The sequence below is a fragment of the Bos javanicus genome, chromosome 3 (genome assembly GCF_032452875.1).
Source record: "Bos javanicus breed banteng chromosome 3, ARS-OSU_banteng_1.0, whole genome shotgun sequence".
In the NCBI taxonomy this organism is placed as follows: domain Eukaryota; kingdom Metazoa; phylum Chordata; class Mammalia; order Artiodactyla; family Bovidae; genus Bos; species Bos javanicus.
Genome location: NC_083870.1, coordinates 112,528,398 through 112,550,057, shown reverse-complemented (window position 1 = coordinate 112,550,057; position 21,660 = coordinate 112,528,398). Strand labels below are relative to the sequence as shown.

Sequence of the window (21,660 nt, the reverse complement as noted above, 5' to 3'; positions counted from 1 at the left end):
TTCCTAATGTCACATTTTCCCCAGGCAGGGCCGACTTACCTGTCAGCCACAGGATCCCCCGTGCCTATGGGGCTACTACTCTTTCAGGGGCCCAGGAAGATGGTTTTAACTCCTTTCAAAATCAGAAGGAAAGAAGTAAATATAATAATAATGGCCATGTAATAATAAATTTATGGGCTTCCCTGGTGTTTCAGATAGTAAAGTGTCTGCCTGCAATGTGGGAGACCTGGGTTCAATCCCTGGGTTGGGAAGATCCCCTGGAGAAGGGAATGGCAACCCACTCCAGTACTCTTGCCTGGAAAATTCCATGGATGGAGGAGCCTGGTAGGCTAAGTCCATGGGATTGCAAAGAGTTGGACATGACTGAGCAACTTCACTCACTCAATAATAAATTCAGCCTGGATTATATTCATCTTTATAATAATAAAGTATCATTTTTAATATATTTTTCTAAACAGAAGAAGGGGTCCATGAAGGTGAGAGCATGGCCCTGCCCTCTTGTTCTTACTTGTTGAACCTACAGTGCTCGATGACTTCCCTGTGTGGGGTTTATTTAATTGCAGCCGTTCTTGTTGGGCATCATTTGAATTTATCACTTCATCACTCAGGTGATGGGTATGTGTACCTGTGCCTGTTCAGGGTGGTTTTCGGCATATTGCCTCCCTGAGCCAAGCAGTACCGTCTCTGCTCCAGTTCTAGGTAGGCCAGGAGTGAGTGAAGAGGCCTTGGGGGGAGCTGTGGCCTGAGGCCCTGGATGCCAGCGAGGCGCAGTGTGAGGGCTGCCTAGGCTTGGAGCCAACAACCCCAGAGGACCCAGAGGCGAAACCTCATGCACGCGGCCACCTGGGACCCAGAAGAGCTCCAGCTGTGAAGCAGAAGGTGAGGGCAAGGGTGTGTACAGGTCACGGGACATTCTTGTTCCTTTCTCTCTTTTTTTTTTTCTAAGGCATCAACATTTTTTCTTGGGACACTTGTATTTCTGTCTCACAGATTTTGTCAGGGGGTCAGAAATGAAGCCCAGTATCATTTCTCACGTGCTTGGTGAAATACACGTTACAGACATTTGGAATCTGGGCTTCCAGATTGCAGCCTGGATGAAGGTTTGCAACCTCAATGAAGTAAGCCAATAGTCTTTTTGGTCCCCAGTGAAGAGGGAAACCATATAATTTACCACCTAAGCTAGGACACTTTCAAGAGCAGAAGGGAATGATATTAATTATAATGTTGGAAAAATCAGCATAACCTGTCCTGCCCAAATTGCAACAACCCTACCAGTGACTATAACCTTTCTTTTTTTTTTTCATTATAAACACATTTTTTAATTGGAGTATAGTTGCTGGGATATTCTTGTTTCTTTTCTTTTCTGTTCAATAATTCTGCAACTCAAGGTTCAGAGTCCCTGCGGGCCACCTGTGTCAACTGCACACTGGCACTTGCCGTCTCCCTCTACAAGGATTAAATCACGTGCTGCTGCAGCTGCTGATTTTCAACACTCCCAGAAAAGAGTTCAGGGTGGAGAGCAGACATGAGGCCCCCTGTGCTCGAGGAAAGCTGGCAGCACAGGTCTTCAGATAGGTCTTTCAGAAGCTGATGTTATGAGCCCAATTCTTGTATCCCCTCATATCTAGAAAAGCACTGAAATCCTTCATGGTGACATTTGCTCCTTGTGACTAGCAAAAGCTTCGTGAGACTAGTAGAAACATTCTGGAAAGACATGTGCTTGATGGCATGTATCCCCCCTTCACCAAAATCACCTGTATACCGTCCTCCCCCCAACACGTCTTTGGAGCAGTTTCTCAGAGCTTTCTGAGGTGCTGTCTCCCAGGCTGCAGTCCTCATTTTGCTCCAAATAAAACTAACTCACAGCTCTCATGTTGTGCATTTTCTTTTAGTTGACATCTGTAAGGCCTGATTTATGTCATCATAGGGGATTTTGCTTTTTTCTTCTTTACATTTGTATGAGTGGGGGAAAAGGCAGGAAAAAGTAAAGATGGAGCAGAAAGGTGAAAACTCAGGACTAATTTGGATGTTTTAAAATGATCTCACTGGAAGAATTTATCTTCCTTCTTTACATATGTGTTTTGGTGCAAAAAACCTCAATAAATTAATTATTTGTATTAATAGTTGCCTTTATATAGTCTGAGGATTCCCTGGTAGCTCAGCTGGTAAAGAATCTGCCTGCAATGCAGGAGACCCCGGTTTGATTCCTGGGTTGGGATGATCCGCTAGAGAAGGGATAGACTACTCACTCCAGTATGCTTGGGCTTCCCTGGTAGCTCAGCTGGTAGAGAATCCACCTGCAATGTGGGACACCTGGGTTCAATCCCTGGGTTGGGAAGATCCCCTGGAGAAGGGAACAGCTACCCACTCCAGTATTCTGGCCTGGAGAATTCCATGGACTGTATAGTCCATGAGTTTTCAAAGAGTTGGACATGACTGAACAACTTTCACTTCACTTACATATTCTGAAAATAATTTTTATTTCTTTATGTATAAGTTATCTTAATACCTACACTTTTAAGCTTAGGCTTAAGCAACAGAAATGATCTAGAGGAAAAAAGTGGACCCAGAGAGGGATGGGGAGGGTCGAGGGCAGCTGGCAGAGAGCTTAAGGCAGGGAGATTTGAGGGCGGCGGCCCTGACTGCCTGTGTGGTCTGGGCCTCTGGCTGAAGTGGTGAAAATTCTCAGGGAGCTGGTGTGAGGAGGCAGTCAGGGCGGGGTGGAGACTTCACAGTCCCTCTCACTAGTCTAGCTGCCCTGGCATTTCCCAGCCCTGCCAGTCCTGTCAGCCTACACCCTTGCCCACGGTGCCTGCCCCCTCCAGGGACGGCCCATCGCAAATGCTGACGCAGACGGGGGCCTGGAAGGCAGAGCTGTCCCCGGCCTAGGCTCAGCTTGATGACCCCCGTGCCCTGTTGGAACCCCAGCTCTCTGGAGCCCTGGGACGCTTCTCTCCAGAGCTGGGTGTGCTAAGGTTGGGGAGGCACCTGAGAGAGGGCCCGGCCTCCCAGAAAGCAATGTCTGCGGAAGACAACATGGCACACCTCGTGGGGGCCCTTCCTGCAGGTTCTCAGCCCCCAGAGGAAGGGATATCAGTGAGAAGGGACACAGCGGGGAAAGAAGACACCTTCCAGATTCATCAGCTCCTCCTGGTCACACGTCTGTGTGTGTATGTGTGTGTGAGAAACAGCGTCCAGTGGACCCTTAGGAGCCTCCATGTGTGTGTCCTCCCCTCTGTCTATGTAACGGAGGCCCATCTGTCTTGCTTAATGCCAAATATGGTGTCGATCTGTCTATGATGTTCTAGGTGATGTAACTGTATATGCCAACCTGCCTAGGCTCGGGTCCAGCTGCTTGGTCAAACACCAGTCTAGCTGTTGCACTGAAGGAATTTTTTTTAGATATGATTAACATTTAAATCAGTAGACTTGGAATAAAACAGATTACCCTCCATAATCTAGGTGGGCCTCACCAATTAGTTGAAGGCCTTAAGAGAAAGGACTGTGGTCTCCTTTGAGAAGAAGGAATTCTGCCTCCAGACTGCCTTTCTCAAGATCACAACTTCAGCCCCTGATGCAATTTCCAGCCTGCTGACCTGCCATGTGGACTTGAGACTTGCTGGCCCCACAATCCTGTAAGTCAATTCCTGAAAATAAATTTCTCCTTCTTTCTCTGTATCTATGTATATAATACAAACACAATATGTGTGTGTGTACATATATACACACACACATATCTTGAGAGTTTATATATATATATGGACATACATATGCATATATTGTGTATATATATGTCTCTTTCTCTCTGGAGGGTTCTGACTAATACACCTGCTTGGATATTTTGCTGAGCCCAGTGGCTAAGAGCACAGTCTTGGAGCCCCCTGCCTGGGATTGGATTCTGATCCTGCCATCCTACTTCTTGCTAGCTTTGTGATCTTGGCCAAGTTAATTCCTTTCTCTGTGCCTCAGTTCTCCCATCTGTAAAGGGGGTGACAAGGGTCCCTGTCCCAGGCGTAGGGAGGTGCCAGCCTTAGTGGCTGGCACAGGGCAGGAGCGGGCACTCCATCCCCCTCACGCTGGACACGTCTACGGGGGTGCGGGGCTCACCGGCTGCCGGGGCGGGGCTCTCGGTGGCGGCGGCGATGGCAGCCAGGCCTGGGGGCTATACCGCTGTGCACACCGTGCTGACTGTGAACTCCGCCTCGGTGGCCATGATGTCTGTGGGCTGGATGTTGCGGTCGTACATCGGGTTCTCAAACGTGGCCCGAACATTTGTGTTCTCGTGGCCAGCGTAGCCATTGAACGGAACTTTGGGTCTTCTCCTGGGAGTGAGGTAGAGCATGAACAAGTTGTCAAGAAAGACTCAGGGCTCTAACGGGGAGAGGGAGGCTCGGGGTGGGGTGGGCTGGGGGTCAGGGTCCGGGCCGGGGCGGGGCACCTGCTGTGGCCTCTTGTCCCTGCCTGTACCTGTGCTTGTAGAGATAAAGCACGAAGCCGGCAATGATGAGGGCGATGAAAGGCACCAGGATGGCGGCTGCCACCGAGCTGCTGTTGGAAGCAAAGTGGCGGCCGATGGACTCCGGGTCTGACTCCAGCAGCCTGAGGTCTGCAAAGTCCCAGAGCAGAAACCTCAGGTCACAGACACAGTGGCCACTGCTGGGAATCGGGGTGCGGCTTGGGGTGCTGCCCAGGGCTGCCTTCCCCCCAAACTGGGCCATCCCCCGGAGATGTCCACACCTGCTGGTTAGGCCTGGGGAAGCCAGTCTGCTAGAGAATCTGAAACTGCGCCCCAGAGCCTTGAAAGAGCACAGCCCCTTGGACGTTTTCAAGCTTCTTCTGGCCATAGAAGCCTGTTATCATGTGAAACCTTCCGAGGAAGCCAATACATAAGGCAGATGCAGGTGGACCCACTCTGGAGGGTGGGAGAGTGGGGAGGGTGTGCTCAGGGCCTCCCCCTCCTCCCCGCTCCCCCTCTCTGACTAGGAGGCCTCAGAAGACCACTGTGCGAGTGCCCCACTGAATGAGGGGGCTGAGGCTCCCTCGGAGAAGGGAAGGGTCTGCTCCGGCTTCATCAGTGGTGCAGTCAGAGCGAGAACTCGGTCTCCTGGGTCTCTGCAGCATATGAGGGGTCTGGGGGACAACCCTCAAGTCTTCACAAGGCCGCAGTATAAAAGGCGAGAGCTTTCACTCCTGCAGCTAAGAGGGCAGAGCTCCTCCTCCAGGGGAGGAGCGGGGTGGAGTGGGAGCCACAGGGAAGCAGGTTTCCGCTGAAGACCAGGAGGAGCTCTCTGAAGATCAGAGCTGAAAACACTGCAGCATCTTGGCAGATAGGGGTCCCGGAGACTGGAGTGTCAGCATCCTGAGGGGGTATAGAGCTGACCCTCAAGCACTGGGGGCTGCCTCCTGTCTCCCCCTGCACCGCTTCCCAGAAGCCAGGACCCCTCGCCCCACTAGAGGCTCTGGGTCTAGGCCAGTCTCTGGGGTGAGGATGCTTGACACTTATGATGTGTGCTGCAGGGTAAAGATGCCGGGGAGGAAGCAGGGAAGGATGCCTCCTTGACACTCAATATTCTCATCTGTAAAACGGGGACAGGGAAACCACCCTTCCAGGGCTGAGATGCCCCTGTGAGCCCCACGTGGTCATAATGCTCGGGGTGGGCTCAGCAATGCTTCAGGGCTGGCCAGGTAGTGTTGAAGGGGGGGGGCACATCTGAGGCCTGGTGTCCCTGAAGCTGGGGGCTCTCAACTCCAGGGCTGAGCAGGAAGTGGTTTGGCCATGGTTGCCTGAATCATGTACTGTGCTTGTTTCTGAGGAGATATATCACAGCTTTTATCAAAATCTCAAAGATATCCCTGACCCTAGAGAGGCTAAGAACCCCACCCCCTGGACTGCTAAACTTCACCCATCCCCTGCCGTCCATGCCAACACACACATTTCCCCACCACACGCTCGAGCTCACACTCCAGGGACAGATGGTAGTTACCAAGTCTTTGAAAGCCGAACTGCCCAAAGCCTTGGCCCTTGACAGAGCCTTGGTAGACGAAGGTGCCTCCAGAGGACTCCGAGGAGACCTGTGAGGGTGGGCGCAGAGAGGGTAATCCCGTTTATTAACACACATACGCACATTTGTGTGGCTCCTCACATTCCACCTACACAAACCCTGGAGGTGTGCCAGGAGCCAGAGCTCCTGCCAGCCAGGCTGGAGCTATGCCCACAGGTACCCGCTGCCAAACATGCTGGCTGGCGACACCCGCCCCTTGTCACCCCCGCGGACATCGGCTCTCTGCCCACACCCAGGTGAGGGCGAGGTGCTGGGGAGGGGGCAGGGCTCCAACTGATTGTAGGAAGGAGGGAGATATTTTTACTTCTACTGGTCCAATCACTGCATCTGTTGGTGCCTCAGTTTCTCATTTTAAAAAGGGAACAATAACAGTCCCTATGTCACAGGGTTGCTGTGAGATTGATATGAGTCAATATAGATAAAATGCTTAGAACACTTAATAGGCTCTGCTGCTGCTGCTGCTAAGTCGCTTCAGTCGTGTCCGACTCTGTGCGATCCCAGAGACGGCAGCCCACCAGGCTCCCCCGTCCCTGGGATTTTCCAGGCAAGAACACTGGAGTGGGTTGCCATTTCCTTCTCCAATGCATGAAAGTGAAAAGGGAAAGTGAAGTCGCTCAGTCATGTCCGACTCTTTGCGACCCCATGGACTGCGGCCCACCAGGCTCCTAGGCTCTAGATATGTGTTAACTATTTTATTGTGCAAAAAAAAAAAAAAAAAAAAGAGTTTTAGAACACTGTGGAACAAACCAAACCATGATGAAAACTTACTTAGCAGACTGAACATACTTTGGGGAGTTCATCCCTATTCTAATAAGCTATTAATTTCGGAGGTGGGTAGCTGGGGACATAACTGCTTCTGGCTCCCTCTGCACTTGCTTCTGTGAGGTTTGTGTCCCGGACACAGACATGCAAACTCTGAGGATGTTTGTCTTACTGGCGTCCCTTCTGACTCCCGCTCCATCCCCAGGTGCAGCCCTCTGTCCACTGCGCTCCAGGCTGACCTCCCCTCCTGTCCCCACAGATACAGCCTGGGTGACACAGAAGTGGGTCCAGTGGTTGGCTGTCATCCCAGGCAGCTGCTCTGGCAGTTCCTGGCCCTCCAGAACACCCCTGACATCTAGTCCCTGGCCTGCACTCCAGCTTCCAAGTTTGACCCTTGTTCTCTTGCCTCTGGCTGCCCTCCTTGCAGTGTGGGGGAGTCTCTTGTCTTGGCACGGCAGCTGGACCGCTACTGTTAAAGCCAGCCAGGACAAGGATACCCAAGGGCATCCACTGAGAACTACCTGAGAATCCCCAGGAACTACCCCTACGTGCCAGCTCCTGGAGAGGCCACTCGCTTCTCCTTTAGTGTTTATCAGCAAAGTCACTTGACCCTCAGCCCTCTACCAGCTGGTCTTGGCCATGAGGATGCCCCCTGACTCAGCTCTCTGTTTCTCTGGCCTCATGACCTCCTCCTCCTTCCCGCCCCTGCCCTTCTAGCTTCAGTAACTCAAGGCAGGGAAGCTGACGGAGTGACGGGTGACTGCTCCACACCCCTGCCTGTTAAACTGAAAGGTCTGGGCAGAGAAGTATCCCCACAGACCTGGATTCCACCTGAAGAAGGCCTGTGCAAGAAACAAGTCTTTCCCATAAGGGGATTCGAGGAGCCGCCTCCTTTCCCCAGGTCCTGGTGACTCAAGCTGTGCTGAATCACCCTCAAGGGTGTGAAGATCCTTAAGTGTGCAAAGACGCTCAGTGTGTGCCTGGGACTCACCACCTTCTCCCAGCTCCCACCACCACCTCGTGACCTTCAACCTGCTTGACTTTACTCTTGGGCTGCCAACCTCCCATTTCTTCTGTTCTTTTCCTTTTTCATCTTTGGCCACTTTTTTAAACAAAAAAACTTATTTTGTATTGGGGTGTAGCCGATTAACAACGCTGCGATAGATTCAGGTGGACAGCAAAGGGACTCAGCCAGACATATACATGCATCCATTCTGCCCCAGACTCCCCTCCCATCCAGGCTGCCACACAACATTGAGCAGAGTTCCCTGTGCTCTACAGTAGGTCCTTGTGGGTTATAATTCTGTTTTCTGCTCACACTTAAGAATCTACTGTGTCTCACTCAGATACACCAACCTCTAGACTCAGCCTCCTGGCCCTTTTTATGTTTTCCTGCGTTCACTTCACTAGCAGATGGGGACTCCCTTGGTCCCAGTCCTGGCCCCATAGAAGCCCTCCTCCCAAATCTCCATGTCGATCCTAAGAGTTTCCACCCACTTCGTCCCCCTCCTTCCGGCCAGTGACATGGGAATCAGTTACAGGGCAAGGACACAGGGAGGTCAAGGCCTGAGTGAGGTTCTGCTGAACTTACATGCCCATCTAAAGCCCAGTGATCATCTTTGAACTTATTCACAAAGATCTCCACAGGCCCTGTAATCTGGTAAACTTGAAGGAGGAGATGGAAATCTTCTTTCTTATAAATTCCTGGGAAAAGAAAGTGCAGAGGGTACACTTGAAAGATCTGGTAAATTTTCAAAACCCAAGTCTGTGGGTATGTGGGTGTGAGTGTCTGAGTAGGATTTTTAAAAATTTACTTATTTTTGGCCGTGCTGGGTTTTCGCTGCTTCTTGGGCTTTCCTCTAGTTGCTGTGAGTGGGGGCCACTCTCTGGTTGCTGAGCATGGGCTTCTCACTGCAGTGGCTTCTCTTGCAGCAGAGCATGGACTCTTGGTGCACAGGCTTCACCAAGCCTGTGGTTTGGTTCCCAGGCTCTAGAGCACAGGCTTAATAGTTGTGGCACATGGGCTTAATTGCTCTGCGGCATTTGAGACCTTCCTGGAGCAGGGATCAAAGGTGTGTTCCTGTGTTGGCGGGTGGATTCTTTACCACTGAGCCACCAGGGAAGCCCCTGAGCAGGATTTCATGTGTAGATTTTGCTGTAAACATCCCATGCATAACTGCAGTTAGGTAAGTGTAGTGTGGCCTGTGAGTCTGTGTAGGCTGAAATGTGAGGCTGTGCAAGAATGTGCGTATGTGTGCTAATAAAGAACTGGATTACTGGTCTGTGGTTGTGTTCCTGTTTAGACAAGCATGCTTGAGAATACAGGGAATAGGGTTTTGTATATGTTAAGGGTCAGTTAACACATGGTGTGCTTATGATTCGGTGGGTGCAGGGAACACACGAGGGCACGTGTACCAGAGCATGTGGACGCGTTTAGGACAGTGTTTTAGAGCAGCTGAGTGAATATGAACATTAGTTGTGTTCGCGTGTGCACGCATGAGTGAGTGGTTGTAACCGCACGCAGGGCTGTGTATCCACATGTACTCATGCGTCCATCCATCTACCCCTCTATTCAACAAACGTTTGCTTTCCAAGATATTTAGTTTTTCTGATTGTATAAAATTTGAATATTGGGGAAATTTTGGCAAATGCAGAGACGCATGAAGAAAAAAAATTCATTCCTGGTCTCATTTCTGAGAAATAACCACTGTTAACACTTTGGTGTAATTACTTTCAATTTTCTTTCTTATGAATATATTTTTTTTCCTTTAAAAACTGGAGTCACATTTTAAATGCATTATAGTGGATGTACTTTCTCCCAAATTGGCATAATATTTTATCCAGCAGACATACTATAATTAATGTATCCATTTCTTTTGAGACAATTTTCTATTCCCAGGTGTTATGTTATGCAATTAGCCCATTCTTTTTTCAGAAATGTTTGATTCCCTCTATAACTATTTCTTATGATAAAAATTCTTAGCCGTGTAATTGACGGGTCTACTCATTTTCCTGGGTCTTGATACAAATTGCCAAATTATTTTGTTCAACTACACTATTTCATACTTTGACCAGAGTACTACCTTCACTGGACTAGCACCAAAATTTATGGCTTAAAAAAAGTGGAATAAGTGGAAAGTGACATTTTCCACTTCTTTTGATTATTGCTAAAACTATTTTTCCGTTTGTTTATTAACTGTACTTTGGCTTCTGGGAGTTATCTGCCTCTATTTTTGGTTTGGTTTTTAGGGATATCTTTCTCTTTTTTCTTTATTTGTAAGAGTTTTTTTTTTTTTTCCTACTTTCTGTTTACTAATGTTTGTCATCTAACCATTTCCCTGTAGTTGGTGGTGCTTTTACCATGTAAACAAAGATGAATAGACATTTCCTCTTCCCCTGCCTACCAGACCAATCTGAACCTTGCAGGACAGCACAAGGAAGTGGCATTTGAGCGTGTGCCCATCACCCTTACCATCTGGCAGGTTTTCCCGCGGGTGGCTTGCACCTTACCAGACAAGTGCAGCTCCACGCCGCTGTGGTCAACCATGGTGGCGTTGACCTTGCTGTTGATGACCTGGAAGCCAGTCACCCTGAGCATGGCTGGCTGCTTCTTCCCCTGGTACTCATAGGCCCCTTTCCATAGGGAATTCTTGGCAAAAACATCCCCAGGAACTAGAGGAGTTAACAAACAGACGTGAGAGGGACTTTCACACGTGCTGGCAGAACTGAGGCCACCTGATGGCTGACCCCAGCTCACTCCCTTAGACTGTCTTCCCCAATGTCTAACACGCGGCGGGCAGGGGGCTGGAGTGCTCTGAGCTCCTTGTGATGCTCTGTGTGTCAGAGCGGATGGATGGGTGGAGGGAAAGAGAGGGAGAGAGAAAGTGGATGGCGAAAAAGGAAAAATCAAAGTGTGTGTGTGAGAGAGAGAGAGGGAGAGAGGAAGGGAGAGAGAAAGAGGGAGTGAATGAACTAGAAGAGAGAAGGAGAAAAGACAAGAGGGAAGGGGTTGAAAAGATGGAGAAAGGGAAAAAGAGAGGCGAGAAAACCAGCGTTAGTATTAAGCTGTAGATAGGAACATGGGCAGAGGCAGTCAGGCAGATATGGACTCTCACCTTGGCCTCTCCCCTATCGATTGTTTGACCATGTGCAAGAGCCTCCACTTCCTCACCTGTGCAGGCCACACCTGTAGTTCTGTAAATGGGGGCCATCCCACTTACCTCATCAGGGGTTAAATGATTGTTAAATCATAAAAGCATAAAATGAATGACAGCTCCTAAAACTGCTATTTATCCTTATAATAATTTTCTAAGGAGAGTATCATGAATCCTATTTTAACAAAAGGTCAACTGAAGCTCAAGAGGTGAAGGTTATTTGTCCAAGGACACAGCTGGTCAGTGACCAAAATGGAACTTGAATTGAGCTTGATGCCAAATCTAATCTTTTTTTGTATAACACACACACTAATATGGTAAATAAAAGAATATGGTTCAAAAAAGGATATGATAAGTCTAGAATAATTCTGCATTAGTCAGGCCACACCTGTAGTTCCGTGCCCATTCTGGACATCACACTTGGAAAGACACAATACCTGTCTTAAAAACATAGCCCTTTCCAGCAAGCTCCCTCAGCAGGACCTGTGTCTGTATGGCCACACACTGCCTGGACCTGTGCCAGGAGGGGTTGGGGCAGTCTGTGGCTCCAGAGCTTGACGCTCTGACATGTTTCTAGAAGGCTTTGGTCCTTCTTCTGGATGAGTTTTCTGTTTCCCGCAAGCTTCCTTCCTCCTGAGGTCCGCCTGGGGTTGGGAGGTAGATGGGGAACTCTGCTGGGCCCTGCAGATTGTTTCCACGCCTTTCCACTGAGTACTCAGAAGCTCATGTGCATGTTCCTGGGTAGCTAGATGAAGGAAGCAACACCAGTTTCTTGAGCCAAAGCTCTAGACTAGACATACCAGAAGCTTGGGTGAGTGGAGGCTCCCGGGCAGTGTTGATGGGTCTCCCACTGGGCCGGACCTCTGCTGGGGAAAGAGAAGGGAAGGAGACAGGTTCAGCCTCTAGTCTCTGCTCTATTAGAAAAATAAAGGCCACCTCACCGACATTAGGTCAATGGGTTCTTTGAAATCTTGGACTTATCCTCTCAGACCAGGTGGTGGACTACTTTGATGATGCTAGGGACCCCTCTCAGAATAATCGAAGAGTTGGGGATTTCCCTGGTAGTCCATTGGTAAGACTCCACGCTTCCAATGTAGGAGGCCTGGGTTTGATCCCTGGTTGGGGAACTAGATTCCACATGCTGCAACCAAGAGTTCAAACGAATGAAGAACAGGAGGAGGGAGGTCTGGGACTTCTTGGTAACCCTGAGGGATCGGTGAGTGGGTGCTGTTTTATCAAGGTTATGATATGCATATATGCATAATGCACTATTCCAGTTTAGTGGAACACAGAGTTTTTCTCTGTCTGATGATTAAGTATAACCCTTAAGTAAGTAAGTGTTAGTCGCCCAGTCGTGCCCGACTCTGCAACCCAATAGACTGCAGCCCACCAGGCTCTTCTGTCCGTGAGATTTTCTAGGCAAGGATACTGGAGTGGGTTACCATTTCCTTCTCCAGGGGATCTTTCAGACCCAGGGATCGAACCCAGATCTCCTGCACTGCAGGCAGATTCGTTACCGACTGAGCTACAAGGGAAGCTATACCTAACACCTGGGGGAGTGTTCAAGCTCAGGTAGAAAGATAAAACGGGGTGGCTTCACTATGAGCTCTTTAGATTGCTCTGGTTTCATCTCCTAGACTCAACATCTCAGAAAATCAGAAGCAGATTTTCCAGCCTCTGGAAATAACACTTCTTTCTTTGGCCCTCTCACTCCAGCTCAGCTGTCCCCTTTGGCCTCCCACCCTGGAGAGGTTCACCGAGGGGGCACACGCACCCAGGCAGATGGGTGGTTTGCCTGTCCAGCTGCCATCTGCTTTGCAGGTACGGTGCTCGGAGCCACCCTTGAGGGAGAAGCCTTCCTGGCAGGAATAGATGAGCGTGTAGCCCATGGAGGGCAGGTCCAGCGCCCCGACGTTGGCATGGCTTGGTGTCTCTGGCTGCTTGCAGTGGTGGGCTGGATAAGAGGGAAGACATTGCTGGGCAGGGGGAGATTGGGGTCTCCAGGAGGCCTCTCCCCCATGCCCCTGTTTCTCGATGGAACAGCCCCATCCTTTCCCTTATGGGCCCCTTTCATGGCCAGCATCCCCTCCCACACCCCACCCCAGCCTTGATGTCTATGCAAGTGGTCAAGACGGAGATGATGTGGATAATGACTCAGCTGACCCTGAGGGAATCTAGGCACTTTTCCTGAGGGAAAGGGAATAATTACAGTCAAAAGCCCGAAATTTCCATCCTGAGGGTGGGCCTTGTCACTGTTGGTATCTACAGCCATGGGAAAGTTCTTTCTTTTTCTTTGCTAAGGCATAGGAATTGCCTTCGAATACCAGAAAGGCATTTGTGAAGAAATATCTTCTGGGGGTGGGGGGACCCAAGGGATAAGGACTACAAAGAGATCACTACGGTCCCAATGAGAAGCTGTGAGCTCCCTGTCACTCAGAGCATTCAAGCACATCCTGGAGGCCCAGGTCGGGGAGGTTATGAGCTGCTGAGAGGAGTTATCTGGGAGCACTCACGGACACAGTCGGGCGGGGTTCCGCTCCAGGTCAGGTTGGGGAGGCACGTCCTGGAGGTGGAGCCCTGGAGCAGGTAACCTTTCTGACAACGGAAGAGCACGGTGCTTCCAACCTGTGGTGGGATGGAGGGTCCCAGGATCACCTTCTATCCAGTGATGCTTCACACCCATCCCTCGACTGCTTACTTCCCCACCACCCTACTGCTACCCACCCTTCTGCTTCTCTGCCTGATTACATCTTACTTATCCCTTGAGGCAGCTTACATTATGCCTCTTCCACAAGGCTTCCCCCAACTCCCTGGGCCAGGTCAACGCTCTTGTGGGGTATAACTCAGTCTGCTACAATGGACCGAGTACCTGACTCAGAATCAGAAGACCCTGGCTGTGAGCTCTGGCGTCCACTGGCTGCACGAAACTCTCTACATCTCAGCCCCTCTGGAGCAGACTTGGGATGAACAGCCCCCCCACAACTATAGTGGAATGTTGTGACGCACAAATGTGGGGGTGGGTTTGGAAGCATTTTCTAACATGTGAAGAACTGTAGGAAGTAGAATATTACTGTGCATGTCTCTTCCCTCCATGAATGTATAAATTCTTTTCAGGACATGTCCCCTATAGAATCTAGAGCTGTGCTTTGTAACTATCTCATGAGCAGAATTGCCACCCTCCCTGTCATTTCTCCCCCTGCTTCACCCTCACCCTCCACTAGCCCCTCACTGTCTGACTTGATATTCCCTGCAACCACCAGCTCCATCTCTCATTTCCAACCCACGGGGCACAATGCTGCCAGCTCAGCTTCCTAAAGTGCATCTCGGACCACACTGCTTTCCAGCTCAAAACCCTCACATGTCTCAATGATGCCCGGGAGCAAATCAAACTCAAGGTGAAACTTAATTTCCACGGCCTGCCTCCGTGCCCGCTTTTGTATTTCATCACCTTATTCAACAAATGGCACCTCTCTACACCCAGCTGGGCAAATAAAAACCCTCAGGTCATTGCTGATTCCTCCCTTTCCTTCAGCCCCTCCATCCAATCCATCAATAAGTCTTCTTGGCTCTACCGACAAAATGCCTCCTGATCCCTTTGACTCTCTCTAGGTCCACTATGCACTCTGTGTCCACTGTTGCTACCCCGCTCAGCTCAGTCCCACTCTCGTCATTCTCTCAAGACGCTGAAGTACTGTCCTTTCTAAGTTCTTCCGTTCCTAACCCCTAATACCTCAGGGTTCTGAGTGATAGTTCAAATGATGGATCACATTAAGTCCCTTTTAAATGGTTTCCCGTGACATGGAGAATAAAATCCAAAATGCTTATCATGGACTCAAGGCCTGACCTGACCCAGTTCACGCCCTTCTCTTTTTAAAATTTATTAGGTGATATTTGGTGCGTAAGAAGAATATATGGCAAATATATAGACCTGAATCATCACAATAAAATGGACACTTTAAGTGGAGCCCACTACTCAACTTACGGGCTAGAACAGCATCAATAAGGTTGTAACTATCTACATGTTCCTTCTCTGTCATGTTGCTCGGCTCCCTCAGTGATAACCAATCTCTTCAATTTTGTGTTTTTCATTTCCTTGCATCGTTAAAAAGTAATTCTATCACATACGTGCATGCGTGCATGCTAAGTCTCTTCAGTCGTGTCCAACACTGTGACCCCAAGGACCGTAGCCCACCAGGCTCCTCTCTCCATGGGATTCTCCCAGCAAGAAGACTGAAGCGGGTTGCCATGTCTTCCTCCAGGGGATCTTTCCAACCCAGGGATTGAACCCGTGTCTCTTGCCTCTCCTGGATCGGCAGGTGGGTTCTTTACCACTAGTGCTATCTGGGAAGCCCGCTATCACACATGCGAACATATATATCTAAACAGAGTCAGTCTTTCTTGGTTTCAATATTCCTTGAAATAGTATCCTTTGACATTCAGTACTCTGTTTCTGAGATTCATCTGTGTTGTGTGGCAATATAGTTCCTTCCTTCTCACTGCTGAGTGATGAACCACCCTGTAACCACATCATGGTTTTCCTCATCTCCTGGTAACATGTATGAGAGTGTCTCCGGGGTTGGTTTCTATGACTGGGACCTCCGGGTCACAGGATGTGTGAATATTTAACTTCACAGGGCAGTGCCAAGTGAAGTGAAGGAGGTTTTCAGATCCAGGCTAGCACTTGGGCTTCACGTCCTTCTCCTCTCTCGTTAGCCTCTGGACCTGCTGGTGGGCCTGCTTTCTAGTCCTGCAACCTGCGCTGGCCGCCGACTCTGCCAGGTATGCCCGTCCTTCTCACCAAGGGCACCACAGTCCAAGTTCAGGAAACCTCTCCCCTCACTATACTTCCTAAAACAGCACCCCCACTTCCCCGCCACAGCCCTGTGTATTGAGCTGCATGCAGTGCTGGCTGGTTGAAGAAATGATCTTGCTTATTTATCGTCACCAGCCCTTAGAGGCACTTGGCTTGTTTTGTTCTCACCGTATTCCTAGTGCCTAGAATAGTTTACGGCATGGACAAGGTCCATGTTGAACATGGACTAAGTGAATAAATGCCACTGCATGGCCAGATCCTGACCTGCCATTTCCGGTGTGGTCTCTGATATTCCCCTGGGCACATCGGGGGCTCCTGTTCATTGTCCTGCCTTGAACATACCCCCTCCTTTCCTGCTTCCTTCTGCTCAGAGGGGCCCATCCAGGTCCAAATCCTTTCCTTTTGAAGCTCCCTCTGAGAAGTGTCCCTGGAGCCTGTATCTGACAGGGATGGGTCTCCCATGTGGCACCTGCTTGCTCCGACTGCTGGGTCTGGGCCCCATAGGGTATGGCTTCCCTGGGGACAGGAGGTCTACCTGTCTCACTGTAAACGCCCTGTGCCCATCACACGGGGCTACTGAGCAGTGTCTGTGGAGCTACACGTGAATCCTGCTCTTCCACACCAGCTTCTCTGATTGGTGGAAACACCTGCCCATTTCTGTGGGTGGGCGGTGGGGAGAGGGGCTGCCATGCAGCATGGCTTAAAGAGACAGGCTGCTTTCTCTCTTCAGGTTCCCATGTCTCATCCCCCACCCCCCACCCCCCCCACCAGTGCTGTCCTGAGGAAGGCTCCTGGGTCCTCTGAGACTGACAGTGACCGGAAGGGACAGGAGGCACACAGACCTGAGCTTGGTGGACCTCGTTACCTGGTAGCCTTGGGAGTTGTTCTGTATCCCGAACTGCGGCACGCCGGGGTCCACACATGTGGTCAGTGTGGGGTCTGGATTGCAAAAACAAAGAAACAGACCATGGTCACAGAAACCTCTGTGGTCCCTGCACACCCTGAGAAACAGACATGAGAAAGGGGATGGAGGCATGTCCCAGTGGCCCTGCCTTTTGGACTCTCCCCTCGAGTCATCCCCTGGCTGACTGTGATTCCCGGCAGCCTGTGAACGCTGGCTACTTCACATCGTGTTTTAAGGAGCTTGGAGGAGCATTTGCTCTGTTTTGCAGATGAGATAGGGAAGAAAATCCATCATCTTGGGCCCTCAAGAAGGATGTCCGCCAGCAGGGACACCCTGCTCCCGGTCACCTCACCTATGCAGCTGGGCTGAGTGCCACTCCATGTCCCATCTGACTGGCAGAACCTCCGTGGAGAGCCCACCAGCACCAGAGGGGGCTGGCAGGAGAAGGAGACAGACGATCTGTAGGAGAATCCCCGGTCCTCTCTCCTGCCTCGGGCTGGGACGCCAGGGTCTCCGCAGAACACCGCTGGGGAGGTCGGGGAGAGAGGCAGGTCCAAGTCGCTGTCTAGAGCTCAGACTACGCGCCCCCCTTTTCCGCCACCCACTCACTGGTCTTTGCACTGCTCTCCTCCTGGATCCCCTTGAACTCTGGCTGTGGAGAAGCCCTGCATCAGCGCTGCACCTGCCTCAGTGCCGCTCTGGGGCTTTCTCTCCTTTCCAGATTCAAATGCTTATTAGTCATCATATCCACGTAAAGGAGTAACATTACAGGAAGTTCAGACCACCGAGTGAAAATAAACTATCACCGACTACCCAAAACAGTTTTGCATTTTTGTGCCCCTTCCCTTCTAGTGTTTGTCCAGCCGTATGGAAACACGTGTGTGCCTGCAAACCCAGTGTCCAGGTGCTGTTGACTTTGCTTTGTTCACTTACTATTCTGTCAACATATCCTGTTTTTATGACATTATGATCAGTTACCGGCTACATAAATCTGCAATGAGATGCTGTACAAAGTGATTATAGCTGATCGCAACTCTCTTCTTAGGCATTTTATATTATTATAAAGTTACATGTGGCTTTTGTTTAACTTGTATTATTTTCTTAGGAGAATTCTCTAGGAGTGAACTTATTATCTTTAAAGGTTTGAGTGTGTTTGCAGCTTTTGACCTGTATTGCCGAATGTCCTTCCAAAGACTGTGCACTTACCCTACAGTAAGCAGGGTCTAAGAGTGTCCATTTCATCTGGATCAGCAGAGAGGATCTTAAAAAACTGACTATGGAAGTCAAAGTTCTTTGTCAAAGTTCCCTAAGACATCACTTCAAGCCTGAGGAACATTCTTTGTGCTATGCGTGTGTGTGTATGTGTGTGTGGACACAGAGTCAAGAGGTTGGAAATCAGATGCAAAGATCAAATGGAAGCCTGGTCCTGGAATTTGGGGAGCCTGGATGGACCAATCAGAAGTCCATGAAAGGCTGAGCTGATCAAAAATCCCCACATTCAGGAAGCAGCAACTCTTGGATGACAAAGAAAGGGCAGCTCAGTTCTGCTAAGAAGCAATGTGATGCCAATTAAAATCTTAGCTTAGATATCTTAAAATCTTAGACATCTTTTAAAATTTCTCAGGTTGGTAAATATTAATAATATTGGCCAAATCAATTGTTTATGAGGGTGTGAGTCAAGAAATATTCTCATCAACTTCAGGTGGGAGTGTACATAGGAGTACTTTTTCTAGAAGACACTCTGGCAACATGTATCAAGAAGTGTAGTGTGCTGGGTGGCCCAGCATCCTCACTCCTAGGGCTTCACCGCAAGGGTAAAGAAATGTTCCTTTTGAAGCTGTTTATTGCAGAACTGTTTGTAACATGGTTAAACTGGAGAGATCAAAATTTATCACTGGTAGGTGAAGATTAAAATGGTGTGGCATCTATAATAGAGGAATTCTTTTTAAAACCATTAAAAAAGATGATGTATAGATTAGTACATATTGACAGAGCAAGGAGCTGATGGCCTGTCAGTGAATACAAGTTGTGAACAGCATGATTTATAGAAAATTGTGTATATACTGCTATACATGCAAAAATGCTTAGTGATAGTGTGGAAGTGTAATGACAAGCCTAACTGGTTATCTTTGGGAAATGAGGGTTCAGATGATTATTTCATTCTTCTTTGTATCTTCAGATTTGGGACATTTTTAGAAATGATAACCATGATTCATTGTTTAAAAGCAATTCAGCTATTTCCCAAGAAAATGCAAGGTGTCCAGACTGAACCAGGAGACTTGCTATCCTCCTCATGTTTCCTAGAAGGAATGTCAAGGCCTAAAGGCTTAACCCTAAACCTCATGCTGCCTTTCCTGGTCAAGTTTTACTGGCCTTCATCTCTGCTGCAATTTCCCAAACTGAAGTAAAGTTTCAGAGGTCCCCAAACAGTGTCGTGGGTTATGTCGACAGTTTTCTGCAGCATTAGATAAATGCCGAGCAGAAAGAAAAAATAGGTCCTACCATCTGTCCAAAGCATGGGCACGGAGAAAACCTTCCAGAGCCCAATTATGGGGTAAGACATGAATAAATGACCTGGAATCTCCTTCTCTGGGGGATGTGGTAAGAAATGAGCCCTGGAAAGGACTTGAGGCTCTTCAAGACATAATCAGGGCAGGTAGATAAGAAATGATCGTCTCACTGGAAAATCACAAGTGTCCCAGGGCAGGGTCTCATCCTTGAAGTCAGGCATGTTTCTAGCACTGCCCCACCTGCCCACCTCCGACTCCATCTTTGGGTTCTATCCCATCCAGTTAAAAGCTTTTCCAGTTAAGAAGCATCTCCTGTATCTGGTTTAATTTCCCTCCGCTGTGACGCCACCCAGTGACCGAAGCCAGGGCTCAATGAAGATACTCTCACATTCTTCCTTTAAGATCTCTTCCTTTCTTAATGGTGGTCTTTGACAAAGCTCCCTGATTTGGAGAGGGGAGCCTCATTCTAGGCCTTCCAGCAGCAGAGTTCTGAGCGGGCAAGGAGAGGAGCCAGCACATGGGTGCCCTGGAGGCCCCCTGTGAGTGACTTACGGAAACACTGAGGCAGCTCTCCGGTCCAGGACCCATTTCCCTCGCAGGTGAGCACTGCGGGCAGGGAGAGCTGGTACCCCTCCAGGCAGGCGTACGTCACGCTCGAGCCCCACATGAAGTCGGATCCCACCACTTTCCCGTTGGGGATGAGTTGAGGCGGCTTGCACATGATAGCTGGGGGAGACCAAGGTACGCGGAGTGCTGGGGCTGCCCTGGGGAACCAGGGCTGCCGTCGGCACTGAGGCAACTGGCCTGCCGGGAGCCCGGGCTAAGTGAGAGCAATCAGGAGCCACCCCTCTTCCCTTGGGAGCTCGGTCTCGTTGCACCTTCCAACCATGCACTCTTTCCTTCATCCTGTCCTCCAGGTTCAAGGCCCAGGACCTTCCCACTGCCTCCCTGTAGATGTTCAGGGACCACTCCTCACCTCACACACCCCCAGATAAGATGTAAGGGCTCTGCTTCATCACCCCCTCCCTTCTGGGTATTCAAGGCTTTTGTACCTGCTCCAGCCCTGCGTCCACACATCTGTAGCCCCCAGACACACCTTTGCAGACCGGCTTGGTGCCATTCCACGTCCGGTCCTTGGTGCAGCTCAGCACGGACACCCTGTGCGACTCCATCGTGTAGCCAGGGACGCACTGGTAGGTGACAGTTCTGTTGTACCTGAAGTCACTGCCCAACCGGAGGCCGTTGGCTGGAACCCCAGGGTCGCCGCAGTTTATGACTAGGGGGTGGAGACAGAGCCCCGTTCACTCCCAGCACAGACTCCTTCCTCCTTAGCATCCCAACACCATCCCAATCGCTCCCCACACGTTTGGGAAGGAAAACTGTCAGAGAAGGGATGTCGCATCTCCCCCCAGGTTCCCAGTTGGGGTGCCGTTCATTCTAACTCCCCGTAGCCAAGTCTCCCTGCAAAGGCTGTCCTACACCCCCGTCCTTGCCGCACCATCCTTACACACCCCAGCAACTTGGGCTGGGAAACCCGTCTTGTTCATGTAAGGCCCACTCCTCTAAGAGAAATATTCAGAGGGCTCCCTTCATAAATAAGGCTGGGGACCAGAGGGAGGGAGGTTTCCAGGTTGAAGAGCCTAAGATGTGTTGATGGACCACATGGTGGACCTAAGATGTGTTGATAAGACAATTTGTCTGCTGGGAAGGGCCTCTTACTGACTGCCCTTCTGCCCAGGAGGCCTCCGTGGGCTCAGTGGACTAGGAGCAGGGCCTTGTGACTGATGCAGTGGTTATTCCTGTGTTACGGTTTCAAGTGAGGGTGGGGACTGGTGAGCTCTGACCTCGGAACAACAGTGAAGCTGACAGGGGATTTCAGATGGAGCCTGGATGCACAGCTAGGACTCTGAAAGGGAGAATGTTGTATAGGATTCCCTTTTATAATCACTTCCTTCCAACTGGGCCCCACAGCGATTTGCTTTTCAAGGAAAAGGGTCTAGAGCTGCTTTTAAGAGAAGCAAGAAAGAGGAGCCAGGCTGGGGTGGGGATGGATTGAAGGGAGAAACGGAGCTAACAAAGATGACAGATGGCAGCAGCTTTAAGGTAGATAGAGAATCAGGCTTAGCACTGGGGGTTTGCCCTAAAAGAGAAAAAGAAAGCCCCAGGAACTGGCTAGAGCCTGGAAAATAGCAATGACGTATTTTGAAGCTTTCTTGAGCCTCATCTGTCTCATATGGGAAAGTAGAGCTAATAGTGGCTCAGCTGGTAAAGAATCTGCTTGCAGTGCAGGAGACCTGGGTTCGATTCCTAGGTTGGGAAGATCCCCTGGAGAAAGGAAAGGCTACTCACTCCAGTATTCTGGCCTGGAGAATCCCATGGACTATGTAGTCCATGGGGTCGCAAAGAGTTGGACACGACGGAGTGACTTTCACTTTCCTACTTTCACAGGGAGGGG

General features: G+C 49.9%; 1 protein-coding gene across 4 annotated transcripts in view; it reads right to left on the bottom strand.

The window, feature by feature from the left end:
- The window catches only part of CSMD2 (CUB and Sushi multiple domains 2), a 694,802-nt gene that overhangs the window by 2,534 nt on the left and 670,608 nt on the right, over positions 1-21,660 (bottom strand). For 2 of the 4 annotated variants that reach the window (XM_061412621.1, XM_061412619.1), the window contains 12 exons: positions 20,302-20,481; positions 19,758-19,931; positions 17,048-17,221; positions 16,657-16,730; positions 13,492-13,603; positions 12,753-12,932; positions 11,779-11,841; positions 10,335-10,496; positions 8,416-8,528; positions 5,985-6,072; positions 4,468-4,606; positions 4,108-4,322 (listed from right to left, as the gene is read on the bottom strand). In XM_061412621.1, coding sequence (XP_061268605.1) covers positions 4,163-4,322; positions 4,468-4,606; positions 5,985-6,072; positions 8,416-8,528; positions 10,335-10,496; positions 11,779-11,841; positions 12,753-12,932; positions 13,492-13,603; positions 16,657-16,730; positions 17,048-17,221; positions 19,758-19,931; positions 20,302-20,481 — 1,619 coding nt within the window. In that variant the 3' untranslated portion in view covers positions 4,108-4,162. Of the gene's footprint in view, positions 1-4,107; positions 4,323-4,467; positions 4,607-5,984; positions 6,073-8,415; positions 8,529-10,334; positions 10,497-11,778; positions 11,845-12,752; positions 12,933-13,491; positions 13,604-16,656; positions 16,731-17,047; positions 17,222-19,757; positions 19,932-20,301; positions 20,482-21,660 lie in introns of all 4 variants that reach the window. The other 2 variants (XM_061412618.1, XM_061412620.1) reach the window with 1 other exon arrangement.